This window comes from Orbicella franksi, chromosome 4, assembly GCF_964199315.1.
Source record: "Orbicella franksi chromosome 4, jaOrbFran1.1, whole genome shotgun sequence".
NCBI classification, from domain to species: Eukaryota; Metazoa; Cnidaria; class Anthozoa; order Scleractinia; family Merulinidae; genus Orbicella; species Orbicella franksi.
In genome coordinates, this window is record NC_138148.1 from 9977301 (window position 1) to 9992300 (window position 15000).

At 40.2% G+C, this 15000-nt stretch overlaps 5 protein-coding genes across 5 annotated transcripts in view; 2 read left to right on the forward strand and 3 right to left on the reverse strand.

Moving 5' to 3' along the window:
- The window catches only part of LOC145483317 (uncharacterized), a 5825-nt gene extending 5802 nt beyond the window's left edge, over positions 1-23 (reverse strand). Inside the window, exon 1 of the mRNA XM_081461811.1 lies at positions 1-23. This exon is cut by the window's left edge and continues 163 nt beyond it. The gene's annotated coding sequence lies outside the window, so the exon portion shown is untranslated.
- A 35-nt stretch (positions 24-58) lies between these two features.
- Positions 59-3933, reverse strand: LOC145483318 (uncharacterized). Its single transcript, XM_081461812.1, has 3 exons — positions 3559-3933; positions 1985-2188; positions 59-1350 (listed from the first exon to the last, which is right to left on the reverse strand). Exons 1-3 carry the CDS (start codon positions 3614-3616, stop codon positions 1208-1210), a joined length of 405 nt encoding a protein of 134 aa, XP_081317938.1. The 5' UTR covers positions 3617-3933; the 3' UTR covers positions 59-1207.
- A 16-nt stretch (positions 3934-3949) lies between these two features.
- LOC145483319 (uncharacterized) lies at positions 3950-7247 on the reverse strand. The gene is made up of 2 exons (XM_081461813.1): positions 7171-7247; positions 3950-4950 (listed from the first exon to the last, which is right to left on the reverse strand). Exons 1-2 carry the CDS (start codon positions 7220-7222, stop codon positions 4616-4618), a joined length of 387 nt encoding a protein of 128 aa, XP_081317939.1. The 5' UTR covers positions 7223-7247; the 3' UTR covers positions 3950-4615.
- A 2063-nt stretch (positions 7248-9310) lies between these two features.
- LOC145483323 (uncharacterized) lies at positions 9311-12808 on the forward strand. The gene is made up of 5 exons (XM_081461818.1): positions 9311-9442; positions 10948-10978; positions 11413-11556; positions 12151-12399; positions 12599-12808. Exons 1-5 carry the CDS (start codon positions 9440-9442, stop codon positions 12622-12624), a joined length of 453 nt encoding a protein of 150 aa, XP_081317944.1. The 5' UTR covers positions 9311-9439; the 3' UTR covers positions 12625-12808.
- Positions 12809-12895: 87 nt separating this feature from the next.
- Positions 12896-15000, forward strand: part of LOC145484379 (uncharacterized) — a 15604-nt gene continuing 13499 nt past the window's right edge. The window contains exon 1 of the mRNA XM_081462995.1: positions 12896-14087. Coding sequence (XP_081319121.1) covers positions 14043-14087 — 45 coding nt within the window. The 5' untranslated portion in view covers positions 12896-14042. The remainder of the gene's footprint in view (positions 14088-15000) is intronic.

Below are 15000 nucleotides of genomic sequence, written 5' to 3' on the forward strand. Positions count from 1 at the left end.
CACGTCCTTGAATTCAGCTACCAATCAGGAAAGGCGAAGAGAAGTAAGTTGTTTTGGACGCGATCATTTGAGCGACAACCGACAGTTTGAATATTCATATATGTTCATATATGAAAAGATATTTTCTGCTTTTTTCTGCTTGATTGCACTACCAAGCCTGTTACAATTTACTTCTTCCCGCCATATCTGAGCTAGCAGATACGAGAGGTAAACCATTATGGTGTGGTTGTTCCCATTAGCTATTTCATAATGTTAATAGACCTGAGTGGATCCAATTCACTCTGCCGATCATACGATTGATTAAGCAAAATCGGAGGACCGCGTAGAGGGGGTCTGACTCCTTCCCTGGATTTTATCAGTCAAAAATACCCAGCCAGCCAACCTTCCATCCCTCTCTTCCCCTCAACCAATTTCCTACACTTCCTCTTCCTTACAACCTCCATTCCTCGCCCTCCCCCCTCTTTCCTCTCTCACTCTCATGCACATAGTTGGCATGTAGTTTTGAGTTCATAATGAGTTTTTTGGGGGCAGTTAAAATGTTGCAGATAAAAAACTAACCGACCGAAAACAAACAAACAAATAAAATGAGCACTCTGTCAGGAAAAGTACCAAAATATCCCGTTCCCAATAAACACTCTTCCTTTACCCCTGCGCTGCCAAAATGTATCAAGCCTTCCGGACGCTAGGCACATGCGTATAAACATTGCGGACCTATATTTCAGTGAGGTTGAGTCAAGATGACCGGTAAAATGACGATATTTCATGGCACCCTCCCTTAACGTCCCTTCGTCGAAGACAAAAGCTACAACAGATAAAACTCTACAACCATCGGCATCAAATCGGTGTTTTTATTTACTACGTTGAGGGTACAAACAATGAAATGCGCTGTTACGTTAACAAAAGCCAGACAATCACTGCAGTTGAAGCTGTTGTTGTCGTTACAACATGACGTACCACAGGTTGACGTTAGCCTATGAGTAAGCTATCTTGGGAGATAAGGTAGGAAAGGGGAGAAGGAGAGCTTGCAACCCTCCCTCTCCTTCCCTCCCCCCCCCCACCCCCCACAACCCAAAGAGAGCTTCCTCCCAGGCTAAGGTGACGTCAGAGCCGGAGACTTCTTAAAACATAGGGTTTATTGCGCTCTAGCATGCGATGTTGGGACTGATTATTCAATATCTTGTAAATATCAATCAATTAAAATTATTTATCATGGCACACGTTTCAGTTCTGGAAACAACTTGTGAAGAAAAGCTGCGGAACGGCCAAAGTATGCATCTCCAGAAACTCTATTACACATGTCACCCCCACAGCAGTCCACAGAACAGTCAGACGTGCCGCCAAAGTTACACACTGGAAAGAAAAACCGCATCACTAGTATAAGGTGCAACTAGTTTAAAGAAAACCAGATAATTTTCAACTTCAAGAGGGTGCGCAACATTTAGTGGTTGGCGGGCTTAAAATCGGGAAGGGTTACTGATTATCTGATTGGATTTTGCGTTCAAAAACTCGCCTCTGGTCACATCCGGAAGGGATTTTCGTAACAACCGATCATAAGAAAAATTCATACAAATACCGAGTTTCGTAATAAAAGAATTGTATTGTTTCCTTTTCTTTGTTCCCATAGACGTAGATGAGGATCGGGACGGTGTTCTGATAGATGAAAACTGGTTAAAAGTTTAACTGTCATCAGAGAAATAACATGTTTTTCAACTGATAGTTGAGGTCTGAGAGCTACGGAATTTACCGATAGCTGAAAAATGGGCTGAAAACTTAAATGACCACTGAGAAATTCGCTGAAGAATTATATGAAAACTGACATTCCAGCAAAACCCATTCAGACCTTCTTGAATTTAAAGGAGAACTAGTCTGGAGGTTCCAAGTACAGTTCGTTATTTGGAGGTGGGGAAAATTTTCTCTGGAAAGAGGAAGGCTTATGATCCAAAATTTACTTCATAACCTTCGCAATGAGTTAACTTTAACTTACGGTAGAATTCACCGTTCGGGTCACACGAGATGCTAGAGGAGCAGTTCCTGATCTCGAAGGAGCCCAAAAAAGGATAAGATACCCTCACGGTCATGCACCTATCATGGTACGGACCGCAGGCCATGCTGCCAGGCTCACTGTCACACGGGCTGGATCCTGAACTTCCCGGAAAGTTCGTACACTCCTGGCATTGAAGGGCCAAAGCTGTCAGTAAAAGCAGGTTAGGAATTCAAAGGATGGAAAATGTGAATGTCAAATAAAGGTCTAGAAACTTCTGGCAGGGAATCAGTAGGAGGAGTACCAACTTTGCTAAAAATATGGACCATAAGTTCGCCCCAAGGGGGGGGGGGGGTGTACTCCCTTACATGGGCTATGTAGGCAAGTGCTGCCCCAAAGGCTAGGGTTTTTCAACCGTTTTAGTCATAAACAGGGTATCGATTTTGCCCATTTTGGTTATAAATAGGGTATGGATTTTAGTTTCCTCAACTGATGAGCGAAAAGCTGAAAAATAGCCAGATAAAAGGACAAAGCGAAATCAGTTTCGCAGCAGAATGATTCTAGTTAGTGCGTTCAATTTTCGAATTTTGTAAAGCCGATAATGAAACCGAGCAGACAAGCTAATATTATTACCGATAGTTAACGCGAACTTTTAGCGCTATTTGCAATGCATCCGACCGGAACAGATATTTCTCGGATTTTTTTTTTCTTTTTTTTTTTTTGGACAAACCTTCCTTGCCCTCTTTGCAGTGAAACTAACCCTTTAAGGTTGAAACTGTCAAGTTTTATTGTTCCTTTATCTCTAGATGTAAAGCTTTGGATGTAACGGTTGATATATCTTAAATTGGTTCGATTTAAAATTTTTCCTTTGTTATAAACGAACAACCGTTTTGTCTGGTTTTTCAGCTGTTGTGGTTGGATGCACAGCGCGCTTAAAGTTTTAAGGAAACTTCAATTTTTATCTTTCCCTAAAACTTGCAAAATGTTTACCAAAATGAAAAGGGTAAGAAAAGCCAAAAAAACTAAAGAGAGACGACACTATTTTGCAAAGAAAAACGAAGCGCGATTTTTGTTGGCATTTTGACTCATGGATATTGAAACGGGTTCTTTCAACTGTACGCATTCCGCAATGATATTTGTAACGGAAAAAAACGAAATTGATACGTGGGTGGAAGTTCCTAAGTTTGCAAAGCTCGATACGATTGTAGCAAAACTCATAACTTTATACAGAATGAACATAGAGTTTCGTGGTAAATCGTTATTACACACGTCGATTGCAATTGCCAAACATACCGTGACCTGACGGTACCCCTGTAGGGCAAACCGTGATTCTTTTGACAGCATCGCAATCAAAACAAAGCGAGTGACTAATGTTAGGGACCTTGGCAGTCAAAACAAGACAACTACTGAGCTGCTTGGCTTTTTTTTCTTGGCAGATCGGTCAAATGGAGGAGCGCAAAAGGAGCGAAAGCATCTATGGTGCACTATGTAATTCTTCGGGGCTTCGTCAAAATCGAGATCGTGACATCCGTGGTATTTTAAAAATACTAGGCTGGGACCAAAATATGCTCACTTACCAAGTGGAAGAGATATGTAGAGAATACAAGCGCCATCCATCCACAGTTTCATCTTCATTAGATCTGTGTATCCTGGATTTCAAACGATGAGTACAGTTCAAGCCCTGAGCCAAATGATGAATGCAACGGACAAAATTGAGTCCTGAATGAAAACCGTTCAGTTACGTCACATCCTTGAATCCAACGGCCAATTAGATAAGGCAAAGAATAAGCGTTGTTAATTCAAAAAGAAACCACGGTTTGAGTTCTCGAAATGTTTACATATGAGACGTTATTTTCTGCTTGACTAACCAGCAGTCTCGTTCATTTCTTTATGAGGAGATTCAAACTGACAGATTTCACGTCACTCCTGTTTGCTGAATAATTATGCAATGATTTCGAGTTCAGTCAGAGAACTGCAGTCAACTGACGACAATTATTTTTGATAAAGAAATTCAAATCGTTAATTCTTGACTCAATCAATCTTTATTTGCACTCACCCTTGCTCGAAATAAGAAAATACAACAATGAAAATATTGAAAGGTGATCAGTTAGCGGACGAAACCGAGCATAACATTATCTAAATGGGCGCTTTCCAATTTCTGGTGAGAAGTTTACGAAAATTAGGGCGAATATACCTCTCGAGCCGGGTTGTCCTCTTTTCCAGAAATTCCGAAAAATGCTGCTTTTCGGAAATTTAAACCGGCATTTTTAGGTGAAATCAGATAAAGATAATAAATAACCTTGAAGGTTGAATGGAAAGCGCACACGAAGACCATTCTACCAACAATCGGGAAAACTGGACCCGACGGGATTCTGATGGTGGAAACAATTCTTTTTAAAAGTTTGGTTCTTTGATAATAAGATCATTATGGCTGCCCTACAGCTGTATGTGTTACACCGGCGTAATTAAGATCGATACGATATGAAGCAAAAACTAGTATTATCCTCTTTCATCCTCTCTAAATTTCCCATGCTAGAAAAGGACATAATCGTAATCTACAAGCAAGTATACAGTTAATTTGACGTCCAAATCAACTTCGCGTCAAAACAGCAATCTCCTTCCAACACGCCCTCTCTACACAAGAACAAATACCAACAACGACGCTAGGGCGCTTGACAACAATATGAAGCCACTGATATGTAAGGCTGCGCTTACGTTGCAGTTGTCTTTGTCGTCACAGCACCAGATATCACAGGTGACGTCAGATCCCGCGCCTTCTTTGCAAATGGGATTCTTGGTGTTGTCGCATGTGAGCTGTTGAGCGCAGCCTTTGAAGAACACCTGCCCTATGCGAGCTTTGAAATGGAATTTGATGCACTGTTCGCTAGTCGGAGGGCACTTGGTTTTCGTCTCGATACAATCTTCCCATGACTTCACGCTGGAACACGAATGGCATGCCAAGCTCGACACTGCAAACGAATTCATAGACGTTACTGACCTACTGTAGCACGAGAATCGTACTATCGACTAAATGGTTGATTCTTTTTTCAAACGAGTTTTGCAAACTAGAACGCAATATTTAACAATTACTACACGAGCGAGCGTTGGATATGACTTGACTATAATTATGTCACATTGGAATAAGTGCTTTATCTAAAACGATCCAAAATATAGAAAACTAAACAGAAATAAAAATAAAAGCGCCCTAAAAAGTCACGCGTGCGCTTACCGCATTTGTAGAGCATGGTATAATGGCTCATAACCCATGATGGCCAATTAATCGCCAGGCATGAAGACAAAAACATTTCAAAACCGTTTTCTTTACTTGAATTGTTTGAACTAAAAATTTGAAGAAAACTTATTCGTGGGCGATCTGTGATAACAGGCTTTTTTGCCTGGGAAAAGCACTCTTCCAAAAACCCGGGGAAACTCCCTGGCTGCAGGGAGGCTGGGTTCTGTTAAGGCCTGTCCAAACGGTAAATGTTTCGCGACCAAACATCATCAAACATTTTTTGGTGACCAAACATGCTGATGTTGAAGTGAGTGGCCAAACAGTTAAAACATGTTTGATCAAACACAGATCAAACTATGGATACAAGCCGCTGAGCAAGCGTGGAACGCATGCGCGCGCCAAACATGTTTGGTACGGCTGTCCAAACGAACAAAACATCGCCCATCAAACACGAGAACAACAGAAATGTTTTAAGTTGTTTGATGGAATGTTTGATGGCCTTCAAATTTTTTCAAACAAGACCGAACACGATCAAACACGATCAAACAGCACCAAACAAGGTGGCCAAACGGTAACATGGTTGGTCACCAAACAACGTTTGATGATGTTTGGTCACCAAACATTTCCCGTTTGGATAGGCCTTTACTGGCTTTACATGGATGGTATCTTCAGAGACATCAACAGCACACAGCAGCGTTTTAATCCAAGAACATCGTCAGAACGTAACCAGAACGTAACCCAAAACATGATAGTTGTATCCGGTGTCCCACCACCGGGTGCGTAACGAAGAAGAATTTGTAAAACTTGTACACGTGCGGGACTCTAGACAAATGATCTAATATTTCGTTTAGTAATCTTAAGCCGCTATTGGCTGCCAATGAGCTCGTTGTTGCTCCAGGCTATTCCATCATAAGCAAGTCAGTTATTCTGCTCGTAAATATTAACTACTTACAACTTCAGGTCGTTCTCACTACATTTGTTGCACGATGATACAGATAGACAGGTAATTACCATGGTTACTAAACTTTTATTAAACTTCTCACTATTGGCTTTTCTGTGGTTACAAATATTGGCAAATTCTGCCCTCACAGATCCAGCTTTCTTCCGATTTCAAAGATTCGGACTGCCTCGGCAATGTATTGAAATGCTCTTATCAGTCCTGGACCTGATTGCAGTATACCAAATTACTGCAGTGCGTGTCGCCAGTCGTCGTCAGTATTATTTTTCACTTCCTTAATTTATATAAAATCATCATTTTAGCCTCCTTGTTCTAAAAGAAAAGTACTACGCAGTTCTTCCTTTCCTCTCAGCTGATAAATGATCCATTCTCCGGAGTAAAAATCATGTTACTTTTAGTCCATGTATGATAATGCATTCTTTGTGGGTAAAATTGGTGCCTAGTGCCAGTAATTTACATTTCAGTCGGCTTGCCGTGTGACTCAATCCATTTCAAGTTGGGACAATTAATGCAATTCAAATTCAAATTTGAGCTAGAGAAAATAAAAATCGTCGATTTAACATCGTGAGCAGAGAATTTTATTTGAAAACTGATATATGTGCCTATATCGAAGTGAGTTATCCTGTAATCTGTTTTCCAGTCTTCCTGTAAAGAGTTACAAGTTATGAAAAGGCGGTGACAAGCACTGCAGCTTACTGAGCTATCGTATTTATGGCACGGGAAGCGTTGAATAAGTAGATAAGTGAATACTCTAAACTGCATCTTGTAATATAACAATACTTCAGGGTATGTTTTTTCCAGCCCTGAAGATCAGTACTGAACTACTTGATGCCAAAACCTAAAGCAATGTCTCAGGTCAAATTTGTTTAGTATCCTTTCATCCAATGATAACAGCATTGTGCACATTTTCATTCTGCCAAAATACTTTATCTGGTTCTGCTATAACTGTTATCTAGCTGCCTTCATTTTTAAGTTACGTGAAGTTTTGTAAACACTTACCGCGATAAATAGCAAAGATCAAAAGGAAAGTTGCGATCAGCGGTATTTTCATTTTGCCTGGATTTTGAAAGAAAGAACGGCGGTTCAGCTTCCGCGAATCTTCTGTGATCAATGTTTAAAATTTAAAGTGGCACTCCCTGTAAAGTCGTCAACCAATCAGATGAAATTTTCCAACCGCAAAATGGTCGCCTTAACAACTGAAGATGTCATTAAGATTGCTGGAAAGGACAGCTTCTTGCCTGATCCTAAATGGTTCTGACAGTCATCGCTAAGGGCTGAATAATATATAGGCTGCTAAAACCCATCCGGCTTTAATTGCTGCTTAACTCCAATTTTACCACTGACAATACCGCACCAGCCTTTCACAGCCCATAAAATACAATGAAGCCATACTTTTACAATATTTGTTCCTGTGCCGGCTGAATGACATTGTGTCATGCCAGGTTTGAAGATCTTCCTTTACTTTGTTTTCTATTTATACGTGAAAAGTGATCACATGAAGTCTTGTTTGAACGTGAAAGAGTTTGGTTATTATTCGTGGCACGTAAAAGGACCCAATATTTTTACATGACTGAATAAGTCATTTCCGAGGTGCCTTTTGTCTCTGTGTCAAAACGAAACCACTCATATAAGTACGTATTCTCCCTACAGGTTCATTTTCATGCATATCAAACACATCTTCACATGAAGGGTTTGCACGAGAGCTTGGTTTCAAACAGACGCACAAGATAACTCGGAAATGGCCTATTTTACAAACGATACATAGGGGACCCTCACTAAGGAGTGACTTCGCTCAAGCTTTAGGTGAATTTTCGAATAACTTGTCTGCGACTTGAAATTTAACATTTTTCCCGATGATTTTGACAACCACTTGGAACACGATCACGAGTGTAATATCACAAAATGACTGAAATATGCCTGGTCCGGGGGTACTCTTTATAATGTCCTACCCGGCGGGGAACGGCTGCACCCGTAAAGAGTAACTTTCTCAGGCTTCAGGTATATAAAAGGGTAGGGATTTCACAAGTTGAGGCATTGCATGAAGGGACGGGAAATTTGAAATGTAAGTCCAACGTGAACGTAAACTTAGTATAAGATGCTTGCTTTTCTGGTTAACATCTCCTCTGGTAACGCTTGATGTTCTTCTCTAATATTGTTCATTAATTTAGAAAAGGGATGCAGTGTTCTTAATTAAGTAGGTATGTGAAAAGGGTACTTTTTCCAATAAAAAAGGGTATAGGGAGGGAGCACCTTTTCTGACAAAACTGTACGCAAATGAGTAAGGGGTTGGACCTTGGGGAGAAGTCTTCCCGTATAAAACTTGGTGTAATAAACTTGGCTAAAATAGGCCACGCGGGACAAGTGCCTCGCTGGCGAGTCGCAGATTTCGCGCGCGATTCGCCCACGTACCTTATGTCCCATGATCGCTCGGTTTCGTTTAATCGTTACCTGCCAATTCGAAGAACGGAAAACGATCTTGAATTTTAAAAAACAAGATCTCGAGGATATGATTTCCCGAACCGAGATATATATCCCAATTCGTTGCCCATACATGGTAAATTAAAGCGACCAGCCTTTTAACGCGTGATTTAAATATCCGAACGTCGCCGAGAAGTCACGATTAGAACGAAAAACATGTTCTCCAAAATGAAACTCCGGGAGAGTTTTGAACAAAACAAAACCATGCAAAGAAAATTATTCTCGCTTAAAAATGTTTGAACTCTTAAGGGAGAAAGAAAGCGCTATAGATGACGAGTTTTGCTGAACAGATTTGTAAACGGCAATTGCGTTACATAGATGTCGAACATTTTGACAAGAGATGTAATTGGCGTGTACCGGGGGTCGGGTTGTACTCCCTGTGTAGGGACGATTTTGTCAACACATCATAATCGAGATATTTGACGGGAAGATAAATTTTCCGCTTTTATTTTAGTTAGAAAAGTTGTATGGTAGCGTTAAAAGTTGTTTTCTCTCTGGGCCTTTGTGTCTAATGAGCTAAGGATTAAAGATTTGCAAAATAATGGAACGCCCTCTCCCCCAGAGAGACACAATGTTCAACAATACATGGTTGAGTGAACACAACAATTATCTATTTATCGCGTATTTGAAATACAATAAGGCTGAATTAGGGCCGGGAATTTGTGTTATTTCATTGTTTGCCGCACCATTCTTAGTGTTAGATCGAGTTGCATTCACCCACTACAGTCTCGGCGATCGCTGCGAATTTCTTGTTGATCAGTGTTAAGCAATTTGAACATCTGACAACAAAATGGTAAGTGGATTTTACTTAAATCGTTTATTTGAATACTCAATTATGAACTCTGCGTTCAAACGAGTCGAGTCACTTTCTGTTGAAAGTTTTAGGCCATTGTTGTGTGTCGAATTTAACGCTGTATGTTGACAAAGCCTATGCGTAAAACCTTAAAACGAACAGATTCACGCAACAGCAGTAGAAGACCGTGGCAATGAATGCCCTTGGAAGGTAGTGGATTAATTTCGAGGTATTAGAGGGATTCAAATTCACAACAGACGATTTTCAATGCACCATCTTCGTCACGCTGATAATCCACCGCCCAGAAATAGATTTTTCTCTTTGCCCATGTACTTCGAGTACATTTCCCCCTTTCGTGGATTACAGATTAATATTTGATTCCTGTAAAATGCCTGGCAGATCGACTGCTTTCAGATGAAAATACTGGTCTGGAATATGCAAAACATTCGATGTTCGAGCAAACAGCTAACTACTCAATGCATGGTCAGTTCTCGATTAAGGAATGTAAACAATGCAACGACTTGCCGTGATTTTCTCTATTCTACACGCTGTAGCTCCGTTCTTGGGATTTGAGACGAAACATGAAAACTCATAACTTCTCTCTAGTTAAGACGCTGGAGTAATCGAAACTGAAATGGCCGAGGAAGAATGTCTGTCCCTCAGAATGTCCTATTTCTGGTCAGACGGAGAGAAAACTCACTAATTATAACTCACTAACTGATTCTCTTTAGATTTCAAAAGAAAGAGATTTTCAGACAGTAAAGCCTTGTTCTCGACATGCGTTGACTGACAGTTAGGAAAGGCAGCCGTTAGCAGCAGTTTGTTCTTTGTTACGATTGATTTCTCTCGAAATCTGTTTTATAAGTTCATTCTTTCTACTATTCTCGTACTTGTCGATCCTTGTCGGTTCTTACGGCAGTACCCGATCATGATACACAGACGAAGTCTCGATGCAAGGTTTTTCTTCGTATCATTAATTCGCAAACAACAAGGAAACTTAAATTTTCTGTTGTCATTATTTAATCCATAATTGGTAATACCAGAGAAAAACAGACATGTTCTACTTATGCGCGGATAACGTCTGTCGCGTGCCATGAATGAGTCACGCAATAATTTCTTTATGCCACTAAATTCTGTAGGTATTTACCAGTGGTCAAGTCTGTTTTCAAAATACTACTGAAATAGTTATTGCTGTAAATGTTGTTTTTTCCTTTGCACAGTTCCTAGCAAGCCCGTGATTTTTTTTTAACCTGTATATTTGTGGAAACCTCAAAAGACCCAAAACACTTGAGAATGGACAGATTAACTTTTAATGTCAATACACAGGGCTGGTATTTTTGACGATGAAGAGGATACACTTGTTTATGACGTCAAATTCCTCTTGAATTCGCTTTTCAGTGCCAGTTACCCCAGGATAACTTGGACGGTAACTGTATATTGCGTGACGTTCACTTGAATAATTCTGTTGCGTGACACTAATTTTGTTTCTCTTCCATTTGCTTTAGTCGGCGTCACTGTCCCCAGAGCAGTTGAAGGGTGAGAGCTCGTTTTATGATTCATTTATAAGAGCTACTTGAATCTGTGATCTGATCGCAAATTAAAGATCCTGAGTTAACTTCTAATAGATTTTCAGTTGTTTAGGGCATTATTATTCTCGTTTCGATAAGTAACGGACCTAGTAATAATTATCGCACGTGTTATCTTTTTAGGTAAATAATTCCTGTCGAAATAAATGCCATTGCACAAAAAAACTTCTCATTGAGTGGCAGCTTGGGTCACATACAGTCGGGTATTTTGTGACATATTAGGGGTTTTGTGACACGTCCGGCTGCACCGCATTCCGTCATTTGGTTGTCACGCAATGCCTTGCGTGACCACTCGACCAACACTCTACCACTCTTACAAGCGAATGTAAAACAACCTCGGTTATTCACACATACCAACCAATGCCTGTCGATTTATCATTCTAGAATTCAAAGAAGCGTTCAAGATCTTTGACGTGGATAACAGCCAGACCATCACGACGGATGAATTGCTACTCGTCATGAAGAACCTGGGAATGATGGCCACCAAGGACGAGGTGAAGGACATGCTGTCAGAGGTAGACGAGGATGGTACGTTAACGGAAAATGAGAAAGGATGGGGAGTGGGATAACTGCCTGACCCATATAGAATGGACTCCCAATTTCTTTTCTTTTCTCCTTTCCCTTCGCTTTTCCGCTCCTCAACCTGAGAAATAGAGCAGTTTAGGACAGGGCTGTTGTTTCTAACTGCAAAAACAAAAACTGGAACAGCTTGTTATCGGTTGTCTCGATACGTACATCACATAGCACTCGAAAACACGTTTTTCTGCGTGACAAACCAAAACAAGGGTTAACCACCTGTTGTTACACATTGATGCATGGACAACAGGTTTTTATGAAGAAGCAATGTAAGATATAGCCTTCAAGTGGTTTGCCCTAATCGGCCTCTTTTTCTCTATCTGTTTGCATCGACAAAAGCTTGTGTAGAATAACAGGGCACTCCTAGATTGCAAAAAAAAGTGGAGCAATCGTATCCTGTGAAATAGACAAAGTTGGAGGGGGGTGAGAAGGGGGGGGGGGTGAACGTGGAGCTGTAGGGGGACCGGAATGTCGAGACTGGAGATATCCCTCGGAAGAAAATCCTTCTTTCAAATCCCTGATTTGATCTGCATGTGTTCATTGCAGGTAGCGGAGAAATCGACTTTGAGGAGTTCGCAGAACTGATGGTCAAACAGCTGAAACAAGGCAGCGAGCAGGAAGTCAGAGAAGCCTTCAAAGCGTATGACACTGACAACAAAGGATACTTCACAAAGGATGAGCTACTCAAGCTGCTTATGGCGGTATCACAACAGAGCAAAGACATCAAGATCTCCAAAGATGAAATCGAAGAAGTTGTGAAGTTTCTGGAGCGCAATGGTCGGATCAACTTTGACAGTAAGTGTGTCCTGAAAGAAAACGTTACGTTACGTTTCATCGCTTAACGTAACGTAATGTAACAACGTTAATTTTTTATTCGAAATTCTCTTTTTGGTCGAAAAGAGCCTTAACCGCTATTTTCAAATTTTCTGAACTTTACATGTCCCAGAAGTTTAGGGTTAGCTGAAGTGACGCTGTATTTTGCAATCTTTTGCAGAGTTTGTCAAAGAGCTGATGAAGTAAACGTTTATCAGTGCTTGTTGGACTGTGATGCTGTTAGGTGAAGACTTACGAAGAGCTTCATATGGGCTAAATGTTTATTTTATGATGACTTTAACAGCCAGACTTGCTGCGTTTATTATAAGTTTGTAAGGTATCGTTTTGTAGATTTTTCCTGTTCTAATAAACTTCATTCTCTTGCCTTGTAGTTTTGTTTATGGTAGAGACTCTGCCGTATTTTACCAAACCCGCAAACGACTCTGAAAAAATTAGTCATTCTTGGAGAATGCATCCAATCCCATCATGGTGACGCACTTTCATTGAAGGCTGTCCGATATTATCCTGTTACGAAATCTTTTCTCTTTGATAAGTAACCAAAATAACGCGTACCTTATCTAGTAAGGGTTGTCAATTTGTCCAATTTTGTTGGTTTCTTGTGCACGTGTTGTTAGTTCTTTAAACGGATTAGGGCAGCGCAGTGAACGTGAAAATTCCTAATCTTTTTCTTGGGAGGACATGCACCTCTTCTCAGGACAGGAAAAGCTTCCAGTAAGTTTCCCCTTTCACGACCTCCGCTATGTACAGTCCCCTTTTGCCTGCCTGCCTGCCTCCCATGAAGTCCCACCTGTCCTTCGTCGCCAGAATTGTCAATGTTTCTTCGTCGGTTGCATGTCGCTTTCAGAAGTATCTCTCTGATTTCAAGTTATAAGCTTGAATTTGTTTTGATCACCGATTTTTCTAAGACACTGAGTCGAGAACCAAGCATTGCCATGTGTGACTTATTATACTTGTGCAACAGTTGTGAATTGATCCACTTTAGTTTTGATGTCAGAATTAATTCAGCGCACTATTTGAGCAGAAAAATGAATTCTCTTTCGCACTACAAGAACTTCCTTTCCTCAGGAAGGAACCGGTAAATTACATTATCAATTAGAGTTAAGTAAGCAAACCATTGCGTTGATTTTGGTTTTTCAAATGGCAAAAGACAACAACTTGTATAAATTTTGTATAAATTTAAGCAGGGCTTGAAATGGTTTTGAAGTTGTCTGCGACATTTTTTAAGGACATAAACTTCATATGACGACCTTCCAACTTCCAAGCAGAATTTTGTTTACCGTGTAAACAGTTCCGGGCTCTGTCCAATCTGAGCAACTATTTGCAAAATTAACAAAAAAGCTGTCAGTGAGTACAGAATACAAAGCGCTCTTTTGGGAGTGCAAAATTTGCTTCGTTATTCAAAGAAAGGTTTTTCATTTTAACGGTATGCTGCTTATTGTGTTCAACACAAAACAAATACTAAATGACGTCAGAAAGGCTGGATTTTGACCAGGAAAAATTAGAATAACCATTGAATACCAACTGAAGGCGTCAATAACTTCAGGTTATTTACATGATATTCGAATAAGATTACGGAACGGAAAGCAAACATCAACAGAGGAATCATGAGTTTTCGAAAAGACAGCAAAGCCAGGAAACTAAGCGATACGGTAAGAGACTTAACACTAAAGTACCGTTTTATAATAAAACTAGAAACGGAGAAACGAAGAATGTATAAGTCAATGATCTGATTACTGTAAAGGATTATGCAAACACCAGAATTCGAAAAAAGCTGAGTAACTTGTAATTAAAACTATCTCAGTTCGGCAAGTGAGCACCAAAACCTGTGCTTCGCTGTTTTTTGTCGCTCGTGATTTTTCCGAAATGCAACTGCAACCAATAAGAATTCCTGAATTGGATGTCTTAAAAACCCACGCGTTGACTAACTCCCCCAAAAGGACGCGAAAGAATTTGAGGCTGTTGAGCTGGCCACTATTCAAACGACTCAAAAACTCTGTATCTCAGGCTTTATGTTTCCTACATGCATGGTAAACCTTCTAAAACAGAAGGGAGATCTTTTTGGTTACTTATTTTCTGCACACATTTAAGTTGAAAAGTGTGCGAGAAATTAGATTTCGACGCACATTTCGTGCTAAATTTCTGTAGAACATTTAGATTCGAGATGACCGAGTTTGATATAGCGAAATGAAAGGTCGGGTGAGTAAGTAAGTTAAAGTAAATATACGAAACATTGACTGTAGGAAACTGCAGCGTACACAAGGTTAATCGAAGTATCCCATGCACGACAATTCAAGTTTTTGTCTTATTTTAATTACCATTTGAAAGGAAGGTGCAAAATGAATTATCGATTTAGCAGCAATTTCAACACTGTCGAATGAGGCGGTAGAAGCTTCGATTTGGGCACAGTATCCCCAACACAAGGATTTGCTATATCACTGCGCAAGTTTGATTAGGTTCTCTCTCTTTTTTTTTTTTTTTTTTTTTTTTTTTTTTTTGATTAGAATATTGCTTCTTAACTGTTTAATGAAATTGATTGGACACCTGCCTCCTTGTTTGCGTCGT

Excerpts from the sequence above, each read along its gene's own strand:
- LOC145483318 (XM_081461812.1), bottom strand. The coding sequence starts at position 3,616 with ATGAAGATGAAACTGTGGATGGATGGCGCTTGTATTCTCTACATATCT. Across the intron at positions 2,189-3,558 it reads CTACATATCTCTTCCACTTG|CTTTGGCCCTTCAATGCCAG; the intron begins GTAAGTGAGCAT and ends TTTTACTGACAG. Across the intron at positions 1,351-1,984 it reads CCCGAACGGTGAATTCTACC|TGTGTAACTTTGGCGGCACG; the intron begins GTAAGTTAAAGT and ends TTTTCTTTCCAG.
- LOC145483319 (XM_081461813.1), bottom strand. The coding sequence starts at position 7,222 with ATGAAAATACCGCTGATCGCAACTTTCCTTTTGATCTTTGCTATTTAT. Across the intron at positions 4,951-7,170 it reads GATCTTTGCTATTTATCGCG|TGTCGAGCTTGGCATGCCAT; the intron begins GTAAGTGTTTAC and ends ATTCGTTTGCAG.
- LOC145483323 (XM_081461818.1), top strand. Across the intron at positions 10,979-11,412 it reads GTCCCCAGAGCAGTTGAAGG|AATTCAAAGAAGCGTTCAAG; the intron begins GTGAGAGCTCGT and ends TTATCATTCTAG. Across the intron at positions 12,400-12,598 it reads TGGTCGGATCAACTTTGACA|AGTTTGTCAAAGAGCTGATG; the intron begins GTAAGTGTGTCC and ends AATCTTTTGCAG.